At 40.6% G+C, this 24,372-nt stretch overlaps 2 protein-coding genes across 3 annotated transcripts in view; one reads left to right on the top strand and one right to left on the bottom strand.

The window, feature by feature from the left end:
- Positions 1-2,734, top strand: part of LOC134528573 (prostatic acid phosphatase-like) — a 37,184-nt gene extending 34,450 nt beyond the window's left edge. Inside the window, exon 8 of the mRNA XM_063362315.1 lies at positions 2,583-2,734. Coding sequence (XP_063218385.1) covers positions 2,583-2,608 — 26 coding nt within the window. The 3' untranslated portion in view covers positions 2,609-2,734. The remainder of the gene's footprint in view (positions 1-2,582) is intronic.
- A 2,964-nt stretch (positions 2,735-5,698) lies between these two features.
- Positions 5,699-24,372, bottom strand: part of LOC134530714 (uncharacterized) — a 50,771-nt gene continuing 32,097 nt past the window's right edge. Inside the window, exons 2-4 of one of the 2 annotated variants that reach the window (XM_063365821.1) lie at positions 16,602-19,616; positions 14,816-15,036; positions 5,699-5,991 (exon numbers count right to left, since the gene is read on the bottom strand). In XM_063365821.1, the coding sequence (XP_063221891.1) occupies positions 5,880-5,991; positions 14,816-15,036; positions 16,602-19,616 (3,348 nt within the window). In that variant the 3' untranslated portion in view covers positions 5,699-5,879. The remainder of the gene's footprint in view (positions 5,992-14,815; positions 15,037-16,601; positions 19,617-24,372) is intronic. The other variant, XM_063365829.1, reaches the window with a different exon arrangement.

Below are 24,372 nucleotides of genomic sequence, written 5' to 3'. Positions count from 1 at the left end.
CTTGATGCCACAATTCAAATAATTGAATACTATAAACAGTTGTTAAGCCTTAAGCACCCAATTACCAGGTGCTACCCTTTAATTGAGCACCTGGAACATGTGCTTAGCTTATAACAGACCAAATTAAGTTGATATAAGTTTTTGGTGCCGACTCACAAAGGAGGTGAAAGTTTCCCTCCCTTGTGAGGCGGCCATGTTCGGCAGTCTCCAACCACTCCGCGCCGGGTCAAGACGTGTGTCCGTGAGCAGCATTCAATTTTGTTCCACCGATCGTTCACTCTGCACTTGATTCAATAACCAAACCTTTTTAATTCATTGTTGCTCACGTAGACTCGGCGTGTATTTCCCGGACCCGGGCTTATTTCAACCGTTTCCTTGGCGATTCCGCACCGCGTCGCGGACCACGCAATTTACGGCACTGGCTGACTCCAGCCAACTCGTTTTTGTTAAGATCGCCGCGCAAACGCCTGCCGGCTACAACCTCACGTAAGTGTAGAATAGAATTTAGGGTCACGCTCATTGAGCCCTCCCAAGACAGTTAACTTTCGGCGCTGACCGTCTCCGGCGAACTAGTATTCACGTCCCCGCGAGACTGCCACGGCAAATCCACAGTGTTATGTTAGTGTCGTGTTTTTTTTTTTTGTAATCAGCGTGTGTTAGTGTAATAGTAAAACGGCTCAGACGCCGCATAGCGCATTATCATAGCTTTATTAGCGGTTCTGCCACCGCGTATTGTGTGTGTAGGAAGTACAGCGTACCCATGCGTACCACCGGAGAAGTCCGTGGATTAAAGCCAATTTAATATAAACTGTGTCGTCTACGATTATTCCGCACCATTCCGTCCTCCGCACGGCCGAGTGGCCTCACAGCCAAGTAGGGGATTTCAGGGTAGATTTCAATCCGCGTAGCTGGCGGGGCACGCGGGGGCAGAGTACCCGTGACCCATCACCAACTGCCTAGTGTCTCACTAGCCTGGCGCCCCCCCCCCCCTCCCCACCGGACAACAGCAGCACCGCGACGCCCGTAGCCCTGGTGACGGCAACAGCTAACTATGCAAAAAGTATGCGCTGTATATATTTTTCATTATTTTTGAAAGTTAAACAATTGAAAAAGTCTAAAAGTTGATCTGTTATTAATATAAATATAAAATCATGACCTGAAATGGCAGGCACCCCCTTAATATCAGTACATTTTCCTTTGTCAAGACTGAGCTACATATTAAGTTCATAGACCATAACATAGTTTCTTGTTTATTGATGGTATTATGACAGTGTACTGTGGATATTGTTTTTGTTTTTATAAGTATTATCTGGTACATAATTGATACTTATAAGTTAAACCATGACACTTTTGTATCTACACATAAGATTGATATGGTTATCAAGTAAAATGTTAGATAAGAATTACATTTTAATTCTTTATTTCAACAACAATGAAAAAGTTACATTTATCAAAAATAGTTTCAATGATAAGTAATTTTTCTAAGCTTTATTAAAATTCTAAAACTTTTATCAGATATGTTATAATTTTTTCCTCTTTTGTGCTCGATTACATATCTCGATAATTAAGTATCTGACATGCAGAAGTACTATATGACATTTGCCGTAGTTAATATAATCGTATGCAAGAACGTTTCAAGTAATATTATTGCTTATGTAAATGGTTTATTAAATTAATGGTGTAAGATATGTAACAATAATTATTTCATATTGTACGTTAATAAAATCTGCCAATCGCTGCTAACTTTAGGCAACCCAATATCCGGTCGGAATGGTTTTAATATAACTATAAATAATAGGTAGGTATGGCTCAACATGATAAATTCGAGATGTCATTTATAAACTATTCATGTTGAATTGAATTTTTTTTTTGAATAATCCTTTAAACATGCTATTCAAAAAAGTGCATCTTAATCACCAAACGTTTTATTATTATTATTTGATACATTCAATCTCAATGAATGCTTAGAATAGCAGAACCCTTTCACCGTTTTGGCAACTTCTTGTTATTCCATCGAGTGGTTTGTATCTAGTTAAAAAAAAATTTCGTGATTTTTGACCAAATTAAACATTTTGCTTGATTTCATTGTTTCGGCGAATGTTTTTTTATTATTATTCCAACGAGGTGGTGTGTATTCAGTAACGCTCGGAGGGTAACGAAAGGTCCAACGAACAAGAGTGTGGGATGCTCAATGGCATATTTTAATTTTAGCAAACTTAAACACTTGTGTATTTATATACTTTCACATTTACATACCTGCACTTATATTTATATTCTCATACACTTGCATTTTTTCACAAATCTTATACAATTGTAAAGTTTCACTTGTAATGTGCTTGAAGGCTTTGAACACACTTTTTTTTTTTTACTTTCAATTGTATTGTTTTCAATAATACATCTTTTTGGTAACACTTTAAATTGCAAACACTGTTTGTTAAGCATATCAGAAGTTGCAACGTAATGTAATTTTCTCGGGTAGATCTTCATAAGGTACATCGTTAGAGGACTGCATTACATGAATTTACGTTCATGTATATTTAAACATAATACCATTTTAAAATTTATGTTTTTTTTTGTTTCAGACCCATTATGGAAGGGCTGCATATAAAATAAGCCCTGGACTTCTTCAAGAAACTGGTCATATGCAGTATATACTCAGCAATAAAATATAGTTTAACGTTACTTCGTATCTGTTATGTAACTTAATGTGATAAATGTTGTACGTACTACAAAATTTGTTTTCTTTCAGTCATAAGATAATTTTGTGTATTCTGATCTTAAACATTTTTGAATTTTTTTGTGGTTGTAATTATTGCAGCTTTTTATTATAAAATTAAGAATACTTAAGTCATTTTCCTCTTTATTTAAAGCCATATTTAACATGTATTTTTATTTTTCTATGTAAACGAGTTGTACCTGGAAGCTTTAAACTGTAGTCGTTTGTGGTTAAAGAAGCATAGTCTTTAAAATATTTCACTTGAAATTTCATAATTTGTTTTTTGTTGTAACAGGTTTTTAATTAACTAATCATTTCCCCTTATAAAGTGTATTTGACGTGATGTATCTGCACAACAAAATAACGTATAATGAAAGCGAAAAATCAATTTCTGAATTTATGTTTTAGCCCTGAGTGTCACTTGAATTAGGCATTAATATTTTGGCCAAACGATACTCAATCTCTCCATGGAAAATTTTCTGATTTTGGTTGTTGATAATCTGAAAATTAATCTGTAAAATATAATTCTATATTATTTTGTAATTTGCAACACCCAAACCACATCTAGTTTAAAATAAATGATTTTTTTTTATATTTTACTTGTCTGCAAAACTCTTCTCTGTAACTGTACAGTTGTACAGTAGAAGTTGCTAAAAATATATATAGAATCACATTGCAATTCAAAAACTAATTAGGATACTAGAAAATAAGTATTTTGCAATTTCGTAAAATGCCAATTTCAGAAATAAGTAGAAATGAACAAAATCATGCTTGTCTACTGCAAAAAAAAATAGTTTTGGCATCTAGTTCCCAAAATTATATATATATGTATATATATATATATATATATATATATGTGTGTGTGTGTGTGTGTGTGTGAAACATTTAAAAAAATCGGTACAGTGAAATGACTAAGAATTATGTAACAAATTATATACCACGTGAAAGAAAAACTCTCAATGTTTTTTTCCACTAGTTATAAATGTTCTATGTGTCCACCTTGCATCACACGACACACATATAATCGATAGTCCAATTCTGCCCATACCCGACCCAGAATATCAGGAGTGATGGTAAGAGCAGCTGCTACGATGCGGTGTCTCAATTCGTCAAGGTTCTGTGGTAGAGGTGGAACGTAAACACTATCCTTGATGTATCCCCACAAGAAAAAATCGCAAGGCGTCAAGTGCGGTGATCGTGGTGGCCACGGGAGTAGCACTTGGTCAGCGGCCGCCCCACGGCCCATCCAGCGATGTGGCAACGTCTCATTCAGATAATCTCGTACCACATTGTGGTAATGAGGTGGAGCACCATCTTGTTGGAAGATGAAGTCCCTGCTATCAGCATCAAGTTGTGGCATAAGCCACAATTGCAGCATGTCGAGGTAGGTGATACCAGTGACAGTTTTCTCAGCGAAGAAGAAGGGGCCATAAACTGTCTTGTTTGACATGGCACAGAACACGTTAAATTTTGGCGAATCTCGGACGTGTTCGAGAGTTGCATGTGGATTCTCTGTCCCCCATATGCGTGTGTTGTGTCGGTTGACACTTCCTGAGAGATGAAAAGTGGCTTCGTCACTGAAGATTAATTTGCTTGCAAAGTCATCGTCTTCAAGACAGTTCTGCTTGGCAACGCAGAACTGCAGTCGGAGCAATTTGTCATCGTGGCTGATGGCTTGCAGAAGCTGCAATTAGTACGGCTTCACTCTTAATCGCTTACGAAGAATTTTCCACACTGTTGGCTGAGGGATGTTCAATTCTGCACTAGCCAGATAAGTTGACTTCTTGGAACTCCGCACCATCACGTCCCATACACAATCCACTGTCTGTTGTGCCACGCCTGGCCGACCCGACCATTTGCGTCGCACAAACAGCCGTCTTCCTCGAATTTCTTGTACCACTTCTTTATGCTATTGTAAACTGGTGGTGTTTTGTTAAACTTGCCACGGAAAGCGCTTTGGACACTCACTACCGATTCGCTACGGGCGTATTCAAGCACACAAAAGGCTTTCTCTGCCTGGTTCGCAGCCATTTTCAGCAACTACATGCACTAGCGCCCCTGTCGGTTGTTTTTTAAAATATATTTTTGGCGCTACATTCAAAAAAACTTAGAGAGTTGTTCTTTCACGCTGTATATAATTTGTTACGTTATTATTTTCCATTTCGCTGTACCGATTTTATGAAATGTTTCACGGACTTTATAATTACTATGTATATTATATATACATATATGTATATATAAATAAAAGAATGTCCCAGTTATAAATTTTAATAGTATCAACTGTTAGAGTTGCAGTGTTAAAGAGATGCAAATATTTTTAGATAAGCGCATGCACAAGTAAGTACTGCTTTCTTGTTTTTTCGCTTGTAGCGCCACTTACGCAAATTGCGACTCTTGAGCGGAAAGCGTTTATTGTGTTCTGCAATTTGCTAAGAGTGGTTTTGTAATTTCATTTAAAGTTTAATTGTGATCCCCCACATGGCAGAAAACATCCGCCTATGGTATAGGAAATACGAGACTACAGAGATCTTAGCTGGCCTCCACGTTCACCTGATATGACACAACGCCTTGCGACTTTTTCCTCTGGGGCTTTATAAAATATCGTGTCTAGTTCCACCGTTACCTATTAATGATATGCCAGAGTTGGAAACACAGAATTGAAGAGGCTATTGCTTCCATTACTCCTGATGTGTTCACCAAAGTGTGGGAAGAATTGGACTTTAGTTTGGATGTGTGGTGTATAACTAAATGTGCACATATTGAACATTTGTAAGAAAAGCTAGGCTAGTTTACTTTCAATTTTATGTATGATTTGTTGTAAATAGTCTATGTTAAACTGTTAAATATATTATTGAAACTGGGATATTGTTTTATGGACTCCTGTATTTTAGTGATAAATATCTGTGATATTTTATAGTGTTTAAAAGTGTTGCCTCCAGGAGACATACAAAAGAGCATGCACACAATAAAAGTACAACCAACTTTGCGAATGCAAAAAATAATAATTTGTATCATAGAACCTAAAATATTGTACGCAACACACATTAATAATAAGTTCACGGACGATCTGACACTGAGCACAAGCTTATCGGGAGAAACGTCTGGCATGGCGGCCGCAAGCGCGCATCGGCCTGCATTTGCCGCAGGTCACTCTCGCTTCCTTCTAGCGTCTTCTCCGGACAGACCCGTCGCAGGGCGTGGTCCTCGAACAGCCGGCGATGACGGCAGGCGCCGACTTATGTCCGCCAACAGGCCGACACTCTTCCATGCGTGACCTACGGCATGGAAGGATAATTGCTCAATTATCTGGATGCATTTTTTTTATCGTTAACATCTTAGCTTTCTGTATACGAAATTTTATTGGAGTAATTTTGTGATTGTGACGGACGCCAAGGAAAGGAAATGTGTAACTACGGTGCTGCCATCTGTGGTGGATGGAAAAAAAAACCATAGTTCACAAAGCCAAATGGAAACTGTATAGCAGGGTTGGGCAAAAGTTGTGTATATGTTTTGAACAGCTATGAAAAAAGATGTATAAACTGATTCTTTTTATCAAGTTCTGAAGATCATATCAGGAAAATGGTGACCATCAGCAGCGATGCAGTGATGAAGGCAATTTCGAAACTCTTAGACCACTTTTTGACACATTTCGAGGGGTATAGCTCTGAGAGGTGACGTGGGGTGGCCCGCACGCTCACCGGTTCAGTGGTTGTGACTTCTTCGTACGGGGTCTCTTTGAGGAACATGTTTCCAAACATCGTCCTCACACCTTGGAAGAAGTAAAGATGAAAATTCGTGAGGAAATAACCGCTATACCCTTTGAAATTGTGGAATAGAGGTCGAAAAGTTCCGAAATCGCTTTCATCAATGCATCGCAGCTAATGGTCACCATCTTCCTGGTGTGTTTTTCAGTACTTGATATAAAAAAAGAGGGATGTTAATATTCCAAAAATTATACCTCATTTCTGTAAGTTGTTCCGTATTATTTTGTTTTCCCTTCAAAACTGATACATAACGTTGGACCCGCAGCGAAATATAGAGATTCGCATCAATAAATGTAGTAGGAAACACAATTGGCATATATTTATCACGCTCGGTATTATTGTTAACAATTCACGTTAAATTTTGTGTCAGAATTTCGTATTTTAAGTATATTTGCAACATGAGAATATACGAATTTGCTCGCTACCGATGTTAGATGTTACACATATCTGGTGATTACTGAAAGACCCAAGACCCGCTCATATTTTATTTTAGTATTTATGGTTTCATTTTACTCTAACGTTCTCTCTTATTAGAGAGGGGCTTACCCAGTGGCGTAGCGTGGGTGGGGCGGAGGGGGCGGCCCGCCCCGGGCGGCAGCCCGCGGGGGCGGGTCGCCGGTGAAGCGGGTTGAGATCTGATCTATGATTCATTCATTACATGTGTCAGACATACTTTAATGTTCCATTTTTATCTAACATTTTGCGCACCAACTATTTTTTAATATTTATTTAAAAGAAAAACTGCGAAATCACTGACAGAGCTCTTATAATGTTTGTTTGTTTACATACGAACGGCAACATCGCATCTCGCCGCGCGAGCTGAGTTGAGCGGCACTCCTTATTATGTTCATTACTCATACAAAATATTTTGTTTCACGCGTCGGCCCGTGTCGATGCCTCTCTTTCGCACTCATTGAATTTAGTACTACGCATTGTACTGTAAAGTTTGACCTTAACCCAGGGCAAACCAAACAACTTCCGCAAACCGGGACACAGTAAAACTCATCTATTGCCCCGTACCGCGAGCGCAGGTAAACCCAAAAAAATATTAAAACCCAAACTAATAGCAGGCTTAAAAAATACTAATAAGGTTGCGAACAGTGAGAGGAGGCAGCAAGTTAAAAAGACGCAAAATTTATATGACAACATTTAATAAATATATATATCATAAAATCGTTTCATCACAAATCGGCGCATCCATCATAAAATACATACCCTATTACTACTTATAAAAATAGCTATATAATAATACTAAAAAAATACTTTAACAATTCCCCCCAAAAATTATAATTTGATCATATACTTCGGAGCTCCGAAAATTAAATATAATTACCAAAAAGGCATTTAAAATATATAAGAACATATTAATACAAATACAAATACAAATATAGATACGCACCGGGCGTATCACCGCTGTAAATACCAATTAACATAGGCGAAATCTAGCAAAAAATGGACACACCTTAACATGCAAATAAATATACCAATAATTTAGCAAATTACAAATTATGGGTTTTCAAGCCCTTCTCAGTTAAGTCATTTTCTAACGGTCGACGCCTTTTTTCTTCTAGGTCTGGCAGGGATTGGGTGAAACACACTGAACGTAAAATCCCTGTTTCAGTTTTATTAGTCCGTTAATTTAAATCCCAAAAATCCACAAATTATAGTTTCGCACCAGGGGTCAAAGGGGTGAACGGGGCGGTGGCACGGCTGGCACTTACTTGCTTTTGACGTCGTGATGTCCGGTCACCAAATACACTCGTTTGCTCACGAGTGTTTTTAATGGCAAACCCTTGCCATTATACGTTACCGTAGCTGCAGGTAATTGTACGGATATGACGAATCCTTCGCCATACCGTCTTGGAGTTTATTTCGGCGCACATAATTCATCCTTGGAAAATCCTCGCGATATTCACACACGCCTCACCAACCACTCGCGTACATCGTACCAAAGCGTTCTAAATTATATAAATGAACCCCGTTCATATTCAAAAAGGAACACTCGTATACAGTTACTTCGATGTGGAACCATCACCATGGCCAACCCGCGTCTTACTTCACGTGCGCGCCCGCCTGGGCCTACCAGGCGACTCCGCTCGCCCGTCTCACCTGACGTCACACAATCAGCTGTTCTGCTCGCGCGCCGTCTAGCGCAGCGATTACCAACATATTCGGTAGTGTCCTCGAACTTTCCAGACCAATTTAATAACTTAAAATCTTAAACTTAAAAATAATAAGACTAAACAAGAATTACAAATTTCTTTTTTAAAACAACATATAATAAACTTAAATCCAAAATAACTCGTATTACCAGGGCATCCGAAAGATTAATAAAATACGTTAACCATTTCTGCCAACATAAACATTATCAAAGGTAGCAGCTGTAGCACATATGCTACAGTACTGATCTTTGTTTGTTTTAGTGCATCGTGAAATACCGTTACGCAATCACGCTTTACTCGTATGTTTGTTTCGCGAGAGTTTCGGATACGGAACGAAAGTCATTTTGATTGTGTTTCGATCTTTTAAATACTGTTACGATCGCGCTTGGCTGCAGTGCTTGGCGTCGCCGCGCTCGTTCGGCCTGTCTGCGCCCCCCTCCACCCGCATCCTCTCCCTGGTATCTCGTGTCATACTATCTCGCAACATCCTGACTGTCGCAGCGCGCATCTGCCTCAGATCGAGTTACTTAAAAAAGGCCGCACTGCGGCATAAAAGGACTCAAGACATGTTTATCGGCGCATTTTGTGGGAACCCGATGCTGTTGCGTTTATCGGCATTCTTTGAGCAGCCGCCGCGTCCTTCGCCAGGACTCACGATGCGTTTCTGGACATTTCGACGGCGAAGGTCGCGCGATATCTCGGAGACATACCCGATTGTTCTGGACGGGAACCCAAGGGCTATATAAGGAGGTAGGCCCGAGGACGTCAGTCAGTCTGAGTCGGAGACTGAGTGAGTTCTCCCGCGGCGGAGATCCGGGCGATAGTGCCGCGGGTGCGGCAGAGTGACGAAGTCCTTGGACGAAGGTTCCAGGGCAGGGAGTGAGTGAGTTCAGTGGAGTCAGGAGTTTCCGGGCGATAGAGTCGCGGGCGCGGCGGAGTCCCGAGTGGAAGTGGCGAGCGAGTCGTCGAGTGGGATCTCGGCGGAGGGTGTGACGGCGGCGGCGGAGTGCGGCGACGGAGTCCCGCGGCGGAGACCCACGAGGGGTGCTGCGGCGAGAGTTGCGCTGGAAGTGCGGCCCAGCGAGGTGTGTTGAACGAGTGACTGCGGAATTGACATTTATTTAAGTTTAATTAATTATTTGCTAATTTAGAAGATTATTTGTAAGTGACAAGTAGTGGTAATAAGTAAAACTGTGTGTGTGAAATAAAATCTTTTAATTGGGCTATCCTTTACGAACCCGCAGGGAAATCGTAACAATACTGTTGAATCTTCTAAAACTAAACATTTAGAACTTTACCCAATCTTTGAACTAGTTTTTGAAAATGAAAAGAGTCAAAGAAAGCGGTGCGGGATTCCGCAAAAAAAAGGCTAAGAAAGAAGCAGATGCGAAGAAGTCTCAAGGTGCATTACTGAAATATTTTAGTTCCATTTCTGGTTCGAAAGCCACGTTAACGTCTTCGGTGGCATCCTGCAGCAGCGGAAGTGATTCCAGTGTAAGTAGGTATATGATTCCTCCATCTAGAATCATGCATGGCCTAGAATTACTCCAGTTATTTATAATTATTATTTATTTATTGTTTACAAAAGTTACAATATTTCTTACATTAGTCTCGCAAAACCTATTCACCTAGGTTTGTCTGCGAGTACGGAGTCACACTCGTTCATTAAATCTTATTTTATAATACACTTAAAATTGCTCTAATAGCTGTTTGAACATTGATAATTGTTTAAAAAGTATGGAGTATATTAACATAAATTACATTGAGTTAAGGTACATCTTTTTAAGTTTACGACTGAATTTTGTCCTGCTACTTGAATTTAAAACTTCAATAGGGGATGTTTTGTAAATCAGGTAGTAGTCTAGGAATATTTTTTTTGTTTTTTTTTTGTTTTTGGATAACTTGATTATTTATGGTACCTGTCATACAAAGAAAACATAATTTTTCATTTAGCTCAAAAATGGCGCCAACGATTTTTCTCAAATTTCTCGTCATTTTATCTTTTAATAACATCTATAACATGGCTTACTCAGTCAGTTTTTACCGGGAAACTCTAAAAATGGTAGCTGCCATACAAAATCAATTTTGTTTGTAAATTTTCCTATAAGCCTGGCAAACCGCGCCGTCACCAAAACCACTTTTGTTTTGTGATAGATAAAATACTTATTTTAAATTCGAACGTGTCCTCCGGCCAATATTCATGGGAATACATAACTTATTTTACAGGTACAAGAAGAAGACGTACCTGCCGTCGCAGTTGGAAGTAGTTCTGGTCCCACCACAGAGCAGGGTCAAGACGAAGTCGACTCATCAAAAGTACCTCAAGCATCTAGTCATAAGCCTGCATAAAAAGTGAATGTTGCCAAAGAAGACATAATTTAAATCGTGCCTTCTGCTCCTGCCAAAATCAAAGATGTGAATCTCGACGATGTAGGTTGCTGGCCTTCTCCTATGACCGACGAAGTAAGAACGCTTCTAGTACGTCGCGGATCTGACTCAGTACAGCACATCGATTCCAAATTTGCCGAAGTTGTTCGCTCAGGGACTTCAATGAAAGGCGGTACCCGAAAACTATCCAAAGAGTGGTTCTACAAACCATTATCTAACGGCGAAAAGGTTCTCCGAACATGGATGGTGTACTCACCTTTGAAGCAATCCTTGTATTGTTTTTCTTGCAAGCTGTTTGGCAATTCAGGCTCTAACTTCGCATCTGAAGAAGGATTCAACAAATGGTGGAAGCTAAATCCAAGAATAGGAGACCATGAAAATAGCCTGGGCCATGAACAGAGCTTCTTGAAATGGAAGGATTTGGATGTTCGCCTGAACTGTAAAGCAACCATCGATCAGAAACAACAAGAAGTTTTCAAAAGTGAGGAGAAGAAGTGGAGGGATGTACTGTACAGGTTGCTGAATATTATCCAGTTCTTAGCCAAACAGAATCTGGCCTTCAGAGGACATCGAGAAGACATTCGAGGAGATGATAGTGGCAATCGCGGGAACTTTCTGAAGTTAGTGCACCTCCTAGCTAAATACGACCCTCTTCTAATGGAACACCTGACAAAGATAAAGCTGGGAGCAAGAGTCTCAGTTTCGTATCTATCTCCAGAAACCCAGAATGAATTTATAAACTTACTGGGACAGCAAGTTCGATCCACCATCATCCGTCGTATTCAAGAAGCTAAATATTATTGCGTAATCTTCGACAGTACACCAGACATCTCCCACAATGACCAAATGAGCCAAGTTCTGCGATACGTACATATCGAAGGAGAAAAAGTCGCAGTGGTAGAATCTTTCATTGACTTCTTCGAACCAAAAGGAAAAAATGCAGAAGATCTCAGCAACGATATAATCGCGAAGATAACATCAGACGGACTGGACATACAGAATCTGAGAGGACAGGCTAATGACAATGCTGCCACAATGTCAGGGATCCACAATGGAGTTCAAGCCCGGATTAAAGCACCGAATCCGAAAGCTATATTCGTTGCATGCACAAACCACTCACTAAACATGGCTGGGGTACACGCTGCTTCTGAATCAGTGGATTCCGTGACGTTTTTTGGAACTCTGGAGAAGCTGTTTGCCTTCTTTTCCGCATCAACTGTTCGATGGAACGCTTTGGTTGCCGTCACAGGTCAAGCAGTAAAACGAGTCACTGAAACGCGCTGGAGCGCTAGAAATGTAGCTGTCAAGATGCTTAAAAATAAGTTTGAGGTAGTTCTTGAGGTACTGGAACAATTAACAGATTCATCTCAAACTTCCGAAACAAGATCGGGAGCCAGTCTTCTCCTGACAGCCATTCAGTCATTTAACTTCCTAACTTTTCTTGGCTTTTGGGCTGCAGTGCTACCTGAAGTAGATGACGCACAGATTTACCTGCAGCAACGAGGACTAAGTGTGGATAAGTGTGCTCAGAAACTCTGCGCTTTGAAAACCCTCTTAGTGGAAAGTAGAGACCGTTTCGTGCAAGAAGCAATTGACTTTGCTAAGACTCTCTGCGAAAAACTCGGAATCGAACTCAAAACGAGAAGAATTCGCAGGAAAAAACGCATGCATGGCGATGAATCTTCTGAAGATGCAGCTTTGTCTCACGAACAGGAAATCCGTCGCGAGATTATCGCATCATTCGACAAGATCATTCAAGAAATGACGACTCGATTCCAGCAAATTCAAGAAATATCGGACAAGTTCGGATTTTTTATGCCAGCGAAACTTTTGGACAGCAAGTTCGAGTGTGATCTTTCCCATGTATTAGAAGACATCGACAAGGACGAGTTTCAGATGGAGCGGAAGCGTCTTCAGCAGTTTGTTGTTGTTGCCTGTTCTGAATCAGAGGAAGATATAAGTGGTAAAGGACCACTGGAGCTCCTCCAGTTCATTCAAAAACTGAATCTCGGAATTTCGGTTCCAAATATAGTCATCTTGATTCGTATATATTTGACTTTGGCGATTAGTGTTGCAAGTTGTGATAGAAGTTTTTCGAAGTTGAAGCTAATAAAAAATTACCTCAGATCTACTATGAGCTCCGCTAGACTATCAAACTTGGCTATATTGTCGATTGAACAAGAATTGGCTGCTAATATTGATTTTGACAAAGTTATTTCTGACTTCGCTGCTCATAAGGCCCGTAGAATCCGCTTGTAAAACCGCTCATCCTATTTTAACTTCAATAAAAGGTACCTCATTGCATGTGAAATTTAATTTTAACTAAGCACCTATATAATGGGGGCGGCAAAATGGGTCTCCCGCCCCAGGCGCCGAGATGGCACGCTACGCCACTGGGCTTACCACATTGTTAACAGCGAGGACATTAGAGACTATTACAACAACACTAATTAGAGGACTGGGCATAGATCCTGGTGGAAAGGGGGTTCCGGCCCCCCTGGAATTAAAGCAGCACCCTCGCTGTGAAGGCAATTGTGACTGTGCAACAGGAATGATAAAAATAACAAAAACTCCTTATCTATGTTATGTTTTAACAAAAATATTTTTAATATAAGATGCCCAAAGGGAATGACCCAGTTTCACTGGTACATTATAACAGTTTAATTGAGACTATTTAGAACAAATCAAGCATCAAATTGAAGGTAAACTAACTTAGTTACAAATGTTACAATGTTAAATATGTGCGCCTTTAGTTAAACGGCACACATCCAACCTTAAGTCCCATTCTTCCCACACTTTGGTTAACAGCCCGGAGTAATGAAAGCAATAGCCTCTTCAATTATGTATCTCAACTATGACAAATAATTAGGTAGTGACGGAATGTAGACACTATCTTTTATAAAGCCCTAAAGTAAATCATCGCATGGCATTATGTTAGGGGAATGTGGAGGCCAGCGAAAAAGGGCTATGTCGTCTCGACCATTATGGCCAATACAACAGTCATCTGGCTTTCAATCATGTAGCAACTGTAACCGGCATAGTCTTTAAAAGGAACTTACGTTGAACTGAAATTACAGATTCACTCAGAAAATTGCAGAACACAAAAAACTTTACGTTCAGGAGTCGCCATTTTGCGTAGGAGGGGCTGCAAGCGAGAGAACAACAAATCAGTACTCGCGGAAGCACTTCTAAAAATGTTTGAATTACTCTTTATGTGTCACCTTGAACCAACACTCTACAATGCTTACAGTTGATAATATTAAGAATTATAACTGGGGCATTGTTTTATGGCATATTGTATTACAAAATTTTCTGCTTATTGCATGTATATAGGCCTAGTAAAAACCGGGGTTTGAACCCAGTTCCTTTGAAATACTAGTCTAATGTCTTACTTCTGCACTGCCTCGCTCCATGCCTAGTGATGATTACGGTGGCCACCTGGCTGGATCGCCAATCAGCATGCAGAGCTCCGGGTGTTAACACGGTATTATTTACTACAACTCGTTAAGTTGGGACAAGGTAAAGCCTTCATAGACACAGAGAAAACTTTGTGCTCATCCATACTGAGTGCAAAAGTCATGTCGGGCAGAAAATATACTATCCAAGAAAGGGGCGGGAACTGGTTTTTGATGGTACTGAATTTTGGGGGGCAACTAATGTTTCCCACCCGGCTGCCTTCCAGCCTTTGATTAAAACCAAGGAGGAAAAAGTGTTAACAGAATTTAAGGGGATAATGCAGTATTAAGAAGCCATGATTATTCCATACTTATTGCATGGTGCCTTACCTCGCGGGGTTGCCCGGGCCGGCCATCAGGAGCGCCTTGAACGTGTTCACCTGCTGGCGGAGGCTCTCCACCTCGGCATTGCGGAACACGAGAGCAGCGCGTAGACGCCGCGCGTCCTCGGCCAGGGCGTCTCTCTGCGCGCACAGCGCCGCCTCCGCCGCCATCTTGCCCGGCGGACTGATGCCCAGTAGCGCTAGCTCGAACTCTTCCAGCAGGCAATCCTGATGCAAGTGAAGAGCAAACCACACGATGCTTGTTATTTATTGAAGTGAAACTTCTTTACAGGTGGGAGGGTAAGTCGAGGCAATGACATCATCAGAGAATAACGAAAATGTAATGGTCAGAGGGAAACGAATGGTGCAATGATCAGGCTGAGAGGGGAAAGATACCCAGGAGTGGGATGGGATGACTGTTGGTATGTTTGCATTATAGCACACTTGCATACTTGCTGACTTGCATACATTCTTATATAGTTCTATACCTCTATAAGTGCATCCAAATTTTTTACTAAGTTATTTCATTGGGACTTTAGTCTCATATACACCATTCTCATTAGATTTTCCGAGGTGGTTTCCGAGGCCGTTATGCCTCATCGCTTCCCCAGGAGGGCGTGGATGTACGAGTGAATGAACGCACCCGGTGCAGGACAATGTGAAACGACACATCGACATTCTATTATCTCTAGCATGATAATTGTTCTGGGTATATTTGTCTTTTATAAACCATTTAAATAATTCTTACAAGAGACAGCCTGTTTGTAAATCTCCCATTAAATCACTGTTTATTTTAAGACATTAATACCGGTTCTGCAAATGTGGCCTGAATTTCAGCAATACTTTATACACAACTCCCACAAAAACAACCCCCTGGCAGAGAACAAACATGTCAGAGATAGGCAGTAGCAAACTAACTCATGTAGGACTAGATGCATACAACACAGCGGGGTCCATCATTTGTTCGTGCAAACAACTCCAATTTATACACAATGTAAATTCTCCATACCTCCCACCAGCCAACACACAACCTATTTCAGATACAGGTCACTTAAGTAACATTTTCTTTCGCACCTACGCAACTTATCATGGATACATAATGTTATGGGCACCGATCGTGACCCAGTCCTCACCTAAGCTACTATCGTCTTGTGGCTTTCACCACTTCGACAAACACAGAGCCACCAATATCTGCAGAACGTGTGACAACACATAAAATTTTAGCTAAACTGGGCCGAGGACTTTCGGTGCATGCATTCTTTGAGCCCTCGTGGTTAGTTAACCTAATTTCTGGCTTCAGTAACCTAGAGTGTTCTTGTATTTCACAGTGTATTTTGTAACAGGTGGTCAGCGCCAGTCTACTACCAACATCATGCTATGGTTCCTGTGGATGTGACACCTGGCCAGAAGATGGCCGCGACCATCGAAATTGTCCACACCACATCCCGTCGGTGGGCTATCTTGTACGGGTGTGTGCCTAAAAATGGCTCCTTCCAGAAAATTAAGTATTTCAATCCATCAGCATTAGTAGTGCCCCAGGAGGCTAACACCTTGGGGTATCTCTGCCGGGATCCAACGATCTACTGCCCACAGCCACTTGGTGATGGTCCACCCGGAGATCTGAAAGAGTCATCTCCACCCCTGTGTACTAGCACACAGGAATGTTCCCCACTTGCTAGTTGGCGCCTTTGGCATCCATTACCACCTCGATACACGTGGAAGGCATAAGTGTCACAGTCGAGGAGACACTTGGCCATACATAAAGTTATAATTATTTTACATTGCTTAGGTACCTTTTCACTGATTGTAGTCTTCAATGTTTTAATTTTGGATTTCATTTTGGTATTTTGAAAATGTTGTTCTTCGAGTTGCAGTTTTGTGGTTTTCAAAGCTTTGTTGAGTTCATCTACCTGCTTTTTAAACGAATCCCTTTCATTTATTACAGATGATAGCTGATATACAGTACTGTCAATCATCTCGAAATAATTTTTTTTAGATGGATGTGTTTCAATTAATTTTTTTGATGCAATGTTACTGATATTTCTCTCTGAATTATAGTTAGGTTTCTTACTTATGATGCTAGTCACAGCTTCAGATGGAATACCAACATAATTTAAATCATGCTCAATTTCTGAAGATTCAATTTCCTTTAATTTTGTGATGGTATTTGTGCAGATTTCTTCAATTATGCAATTACCTGGTAAGATAAATGTGCCTAACTTAATCTTTTCCTCAAAGATAAATTCTGTTTCCGGAAGTAAAGTTATCTTGGAGAGTTTACTCTGAACACAATCATCAATTGAAATGCTTGTTTCTTTGTGGTTTTCAGTAACAATTTCATCTTCAGCAACATCTGAGACCTTGGGTAAGTCTAGAATATTATAGTTTCGTTCCAAATGCAAATTTAAGCCAAGGTTTGCTTTCCCTTTCTGCTGAGTGAAGATCTTACTTTTTGTAAAGATTACATGGGAATTGTTTCTATGGTCACTATATTCGTTGCACAAATGCTCCATTCTTGAGTCATTTGAGTCACGGGTTTTCAAAACAATCCAAATGCTAGATCGTATTCCTGCATGTAAGGGCATTAGGCTAAGTTCACGCATCCATGTGCCCTCCAACACTTCACCCATGCAGCTGCGTGCTAAAGTAATTATGCAAGTTCCAACGGCAGTTGTAATTAACTGTATGTTATTATTCGCTTGACAACCACCTTCATGCAACACCAGTGGCTTGATCTCTGTTTCGAATAATTCCATATCTTCAGACAAGTTCCCATTACACTTGGTCAAAACTCCACTGTTTATTTCACTGGCAATTTTATCACAATAATATAAGCTCTTAAGTTCTCTTTTCGGCTGCTCTTGTTGGTCATCAGTTTGTATATCAGACTCGACAAGTTCATTGACATTATAATTTTGGTTTTCAATAGATTCCTTGTTCCATTGTTGTCTCTCCAAAATTCCAGAGAAGGCAGGCTTAACCCTTAATTTTGTTATAATATTAAATTTATGTAATATTTCTACGAAAAGCAATAAATTCTCATCCTGAAATATTTCATTTTTGTCACTGGCATTTAGATATGCTATTTCGATGAACTCCGAAATTTTTGAAATTAAATCTGTAGCAAATCCACATTGTTCTATGTCTCTTAATTTTTGTGTAGACATTGTCACTACTTCTTTGTTTTCCTTGCATATTCTTTCAAACTCTATGTTAGTAATTGAACTGCAATCAGTTTGAATTTCAGCATTGGAAAATGAAATGGTTTCACTTTTGACTTCATTTTCTTTTGCCAAAAAACATACTTTTTTGAACAGTTCCTCAGGTTTATTTTCTGACATAATGATAGATTCGTAAATTTCGTTTTCAGGCGATACACATTTGCAACAAAATGTTTCATCTTCAGTTGTTTGGGTCTCCATGTTAAGGCGTTCATATCTTCCTTTCGATTCATTAGTTTCCTTAGAAAAATTATCTCTATTTGCAATCTGTTCTCCAAGATCCAAGAACTTCAATTCCAACCAAGTCTGTAGTTCTTCATATTTATTGCTTAAAAAAGAACACTGGTGGCATTTAATTTTTTTACAGTTGTTCCATGACTCATTATCGTTAAAATTGTGGCTTTCATTTAGTAGTTTCGCTTCCTCGAGTTTATGAGCTAATTCATTACGTTCAGAGATACATAAATCTAATTCCTGTATTGTGTCTGTTAAATTATTTTGGAGATAATACAAAGTTTTATCGAGGGAAGTATATTTAAGGCTAAGTTCCTTCAGTCTTTTTGCTAGTTCATCTCTTTCAAAAATACATGTTTCAAGTTTCTGCTCTAAGAGAACATTCTGACCGAGTACTTTCGACTCATTATCCTTTTTCTTGCAGCTATCATCTTCAAGTGATTTTATTGTATTGTTTGTTTTAACAATGACATTATTTTGTAGCGGATACTCATTTTTTAATATTCCTTTTTCAAAAACTCTAAGTTCTTTGACAAGGTAATTTAATGTCTGAAGTGAGTTACCAAGCTCATTCATAAAAATATTTTTCTCGCAGTCAATAATTTCACATCTGAGGCAACTTTTTTCAACAGCCCATGGAACATTTTTTACGATCTCCTCCTCCGATTCTTTGCATTGCGACGAAATACCGTTAGAGCTTTTACGATCACTAGGTTCGCTACTATCGCAATAAAAGTCGTCTGCAGAAATGTTTCCATTAGGATCGAATGTCTCATTCTTATTTTCGGGTGTCAAATGTTTATCTCTTCTCTGTTGCCCCTGAATATATTCCTCGCTAACAGGGAACTCCGAAAGTTTAGAGTACAAAGTCACCGTAAAAGTGTCGTCATCTGAAATTATTTCTATATTTACATCCCTTTCATCGTACACTGGCACATTCGTGCAGTTTCCAAGAACATCCTCCCCTGCCTCGTGTTGTTTTGACTGTGACCGGCATTGCTCGTTTCCTGGATTATTGCATTTTTCACATTCTTCAATGATGTGAACCTGCGCAACCTCGTCTTTCGTCAGTAATTTGCAGAAGTGAAATTCTGTTTTTACAGATCTCCGATTTTTCTCGCGATTTACACGAAGACACAGTTCAATACGCAAGTCTTCTTTTAGGACTGAAACCTTGTAACTTGCAGACCATGGAGGAACGGAGTCAAATTTGCTGTCGACATCTTCCCTGCATTTTGTTCGTATTCTTGTTAACAGCTTCTTAATATTTTCTACTCCACTTTTGACTGAGTTTTTGATTGCTTCAGCTGTGTCCTGGATACCTCCAACTCTGTGCAGCTCGCCATATATACCCTAAAAAAATATAAAAATAAAATGTGAGCGAGTCCTTCAGCACTCGCCACAGATGTGTGAACATGTAAGCTCGGTAACAAGGAAATCCATGTGTTCTCATGTTGCAAATAAACTTATAATATGAAATTCGGACACAAAATTTAATGCAGAATTCTTTGAAATAATGCCAATTGTGATCAATATTCGAAAAGTATTCATTTTATGGAAAACAGTAAACATTTTTCTAAATTTTAAAACCTATCTACAATTCGTTTTAGCATGATGGTACTATTGATTTCCCAGGGCTAGCCCAAAAAAACAGAGTACGTACCGAATGCGTCAATGTAAATGCTTCAACTGTGATCCTGTGACATTTCCCCCTAGACTGGAATTATCATCTGCGTTTTTGAGGTTTTACTTCTTTAGGTGTGTTAAGGGTGAAATTTTAAAATGCACTAAAAATGCAATGAAATTAGCACACATTTGTGGGATATTTAAGTCTGTAACATTTGCCGCATTGGAGACTTGTGGACAGTTGGAAAAATGGATGGCTACATAGCTTGATCAAATGTAACTCTAGTTGGTGATTTAGAAATAAAAATGTAACACGTGGTGACGAGGATGGGATGTTGTGCCGGAAAGAATAATCCGTTTATTCAGCGTTGTTAAAATGGGAGGTTTCAAAGTGGAAAATTTTGTTTGCAGCGAGGATTCGTGGGAATCATACGCTGAGCGGCTGGAACAGTGTTTTATTGCCAATGGCGTCAGTGATTAAGAAGAGGACCAAGCGAAGCGGCGCGCAATTTTGATATCGTCATTAGGCAAAGAAACATACGAAGTCTTATGGAATTTGTGCGAACCAAAGAAACCTCAGGACGTGAGTTACAGGGAACTTTTGAAGTTGTTGAGTGATCATTATTCTCCCAAGCCATCGGTCATAGCTGAACGGCACAATTTCCACAAGCGTGTGCAACAAGATAGCGAAACAATTTCTGACTTTGTGGTTGGGTTACGGAAATTAACCAGGTATTGTAATTTTGGGACGTTTTTAGACTCGGATTTGCGTGACCAATTTGTGGTCGGGGTAAGAGATAAACATATAACACATAGGTTATACTTGTAACCAGAAGACATCACGTTTGAGAATACCGTAGCACTTGCAGCTGTGTATGAAGCGGCTATGGATAATGCATCTTTAGGTGTGGCAGATTTGAAGGTTAGTGAGGTACCTTGTCAGACGCCTCCAGTGACCGAGGCCGTAAATGTAGTCAAGTTTAGGCCCAGGAAGGTAGATGAAAAAGGGTTAGGAACAGTGAAATGCTTTTGCTGTGGTAGGGCTAACCATGTGGTGAAAGACTGTAAATTTAAGAGTTATAGGTGCAACAATTATAAACAGCTGGGTCATTTGCAGCGCATGTGTCCAAATCAAGCGATGTCAAAGAAGGGTGAGTCGAGAGCACACAACTTTGTGGTACATGATGGTGCAGAGAACCAAGTTGGCCTCGTAGATCGGTAGGAAATTGAGTTCACATCAGTGTTTTGTATATCAACTGGAACAAAACCAAAGCCATGGGTAATACCTGTTTTGGTTGGGGAAGTACAATTAGACATGGAAGTGGACAGCGGTGCTGCTATATCCGCCATGTCAGAACATACCTACAAACAATTGTTTGCAACCCATCCCTTGAGGCCTACCAATGTCAGATTGAAGTCTTATACAAATGAGGTGATGAGTCCGTGTGGTACGTTGAGGGTGCCCGTGAAAGTAAAGGGACAGCCTGAGACTGCAGAATTAGATCTTTTTATAGTACCAAATGGTGGTCCACCCTTGCTAAAGCGAGACTGGTATGATGCTTTACATTTACCACGACCGCACTTGTTACATATCGAGACATCAGAGAAGCAAAAGTTGGAGTTGTTTAACAGCTTGGTAAGGCGATATCCACTGGTTTTCGATGAGGGCCTGGGAACATTTACTGATGGGCAGGTCTCCTTACGACTAAAGGAAAATGTTCCTCCTGAGTTTTTGCCTGCCAGGACCCTTGCGTTCGCACTAAAAAGCAAGGTGGACATGGAGCTAGACAGACTGTTAGGGCTGCACATTCTGCACCCCGTAACATTCAGTAAATGGGCTACACCGATTGTGCCAGTGGCGAAAAGTGACGGCAGTGTACGCATATGTGCTGATTTTAAAATAACTGTAAATCCTGGATTAGTAGTAGAGTATTACCCACTACCCAGGGTCGAAGAGCTGTTTGAAAAGTTGAAGGGTGGTGAGGAATTTTCTACAGTAGATTTGTCTCAGGCATTCCAGCAGTTAAAGTTAGATGAGGCATCTCAAGAATTGTGCACAATCAATACATACAGGGGTCTTTTCAGATACAGCAGACTACCATTCGGAATTGTGTCCTGTCCGGCCATTTTTCAGTGTACAATGGAGCAGGTCCTTCAGGGCCTAGACGGAGTGGTTTTCTTTCAAGATGACGTTCTGGTTACTGGTCCGACAAGGGAGCAGCACTGGAAAAATCTGGGTACAGTATTCCAGCGTCTAGACAAATATGGTCTCAAGGTAAATACGAAGAAGTGTAAAATCCTTCAGCCTTCAGTAACATTTTTGGGTCACACTATTGACAAAGAGGGGCAACATACTTGCGGCGATAAGGTCAGTACAGTTGTGGGTGCACCAGTTCCGCAAGACCTCAAGCAGCTGCGTGCATGGCTGGGGTTGGTAAACTATTATGCTCGGTTCTTACCTAACCTCTCTAAAATCCTCGCACCCTTGCATGGGCTTTTGAAGAAAAGATGTCGTTGGAGTTGGACCTCGCAGTGCGACGTTGCCTTCAAGCAGCTCAAGGATTTAATTGTTTCATCTACTGTACTGGCCCACTATGACCCTGAGTTGCCTATCAAGATGGCGTGTGATGCTTCCCCATATGGCCTCGGGGCGGTGATCAGTCATGTGTATCTGGATGGCTCGGAGAAGCCAATTGCGTTTGCTTCTCGTACATTGTCAGAAGCCGAGAAGAACTATTCGCAGTTAGATAGGGAAGCTTTGGCAATTGTTTTTGGCATCAAGAAATTCTTCCAGTATGTGTATGGTTGGAAGTTCTGCCTGGTTACCGATCACCAGCCCCTAACGCACATATTTGGCAACCATTGCGGCATTCCTCAATTGGCTGCAAATCGCCTACAGCGCTGGGCTGTTTTGTTGCAAGGATTTGACTATAAGGTACAGTATGTGAGAGGCTCAGCAAACTCCAATGCAGATGCCATTTCCAGGTTGCCGTTGCACCGGGTAGAGGTTTCAGAAGAGTTTTCATATATGTACTTTGCAAAGGCTGAGATTTTACCAGTGATGGCACAAGCCATTAGGATTGCTACAGAGCGTGACCAGGTTTTGAGCAAAGTATTGTTGTGCGTTCGTGATGGCTGGCCGTCAGAGGTTGAAGAGGCTTTGAAACCATTTTACACAAGAAGGCTGGATTTGGCGCTTGAGCAGGGAGTGCTGATGTGGGGCCACAGAGTGGTCGTGCCGTTGTCTCTACAGAGTAAAATTTTGCAGGAATTGCATTCCAGCCATTTTGGTGTGTGTAAAATGAAAGCTCTAGCATGGTCTTACGTTTGGTGGCCGAAGTTAAATGATACATTGGAAAAGGTCACAACATCGTGTGAGTCGTGTTTGCAGGAGAAGTCTATGCCTGATAAGTCTATCCTTCTGCCATGGGTATGGCCTGGCAAGCCGTGGCATAGAGTACATGTGGACATTGCTGGTCCCTTCCTGGGAAAGAACTTCTTGGTGTTAGTGGACAGCTACTCTAAGTGGCCTGAAGTGTGTGAACTCACAAGTACTAGCAGCACAGCCGTTATCAACAAATTGCGTGGGTGGTTTGCAATGCATGGCCTCCCGGAGCGGCTTGTATCGGACAATGACCCCCAGTTTGCATCGGAAGAGTTTCAACATTTTTGCCGTCAGAATGCCATAAGACACACATTTTCCCCATCATACCCCCCAGCAACCAACGGGCAAGCTGAGAACATGGTCAAGACGTTCAAGCAGAAGATCAAAGCCATTCTCCACTCTGGGGTGCCAATGGAGGTGGTACTCCCTAGGTTCCTTCTGAGTTACCGGACGACACCTCATGCTGTTACTGGAGAGAGTCCCAGCAGTTTGATGTTTGGCAGGGTATTGCGAAATAGACTCTCCCTGGTTACGCCTTCCGTAGCAGCCACGGTTGCTACCCACCAACCACCTCCTGCTTCTTCACCTCGGTGCAGGTCGGACACTTTTGCACCTGGCAGTGCAGTGACTTTTCGAGTCTATGGGCGCGGAGAGAACAAGTGGGGCCGAGGCATCATAGGGCGCGGTTACACGGGAGTCTGAACTACTTCAGGTGAACATGTTCAGCTGTTGAGTGCGGTTACACACAGTCTGAACATGTTTCGTTCGAGGCCATTTCCCATTTAACTTAAACAGGTTGGCAAAGTAGTTCAGATCGACATATCTTCTACATTCGCCTCTGATTGGCTGTTTAGAATATAAACAGTCTTTTGCAGAAATTCAAGATGGAAAGTGTTTCTGTAAGTTCGAGTAATATTTTACCGAATGCAACAAAAAAAAATCAACAGATAATTATATATATATTTTTTAATTGATCCTGACCTTAATTTTCTTAAAACTGAGATAGGTACTCTCGCTCAAAAAATAATAAAAAATAAGTTTAAAAATTTTACTGTGCATGTTGTTTGAATTCCCGATTTGTAAAAAAAATATTGAACA

The sequence above is a fragment of the Bacillus rossius genome, chromosome 1 (genome assembly GCF_032445375.1).
Source record: "Bacillus rossius redtenbacheri isolate Brsri chromosome 1, Brsri_v3, whole genome shotgun sequence".
Lineage (NCBI taxonomy): Eukaryota > Metazoa > Arthropoda > Insecta > Phasmatodea > Bacillidae > Bacillus > Bacillus rossius.
Note: the sequence above shows the minus strand (reverse complement) of the source record. Positions and strands in the feature narration are given on the sequence as shown.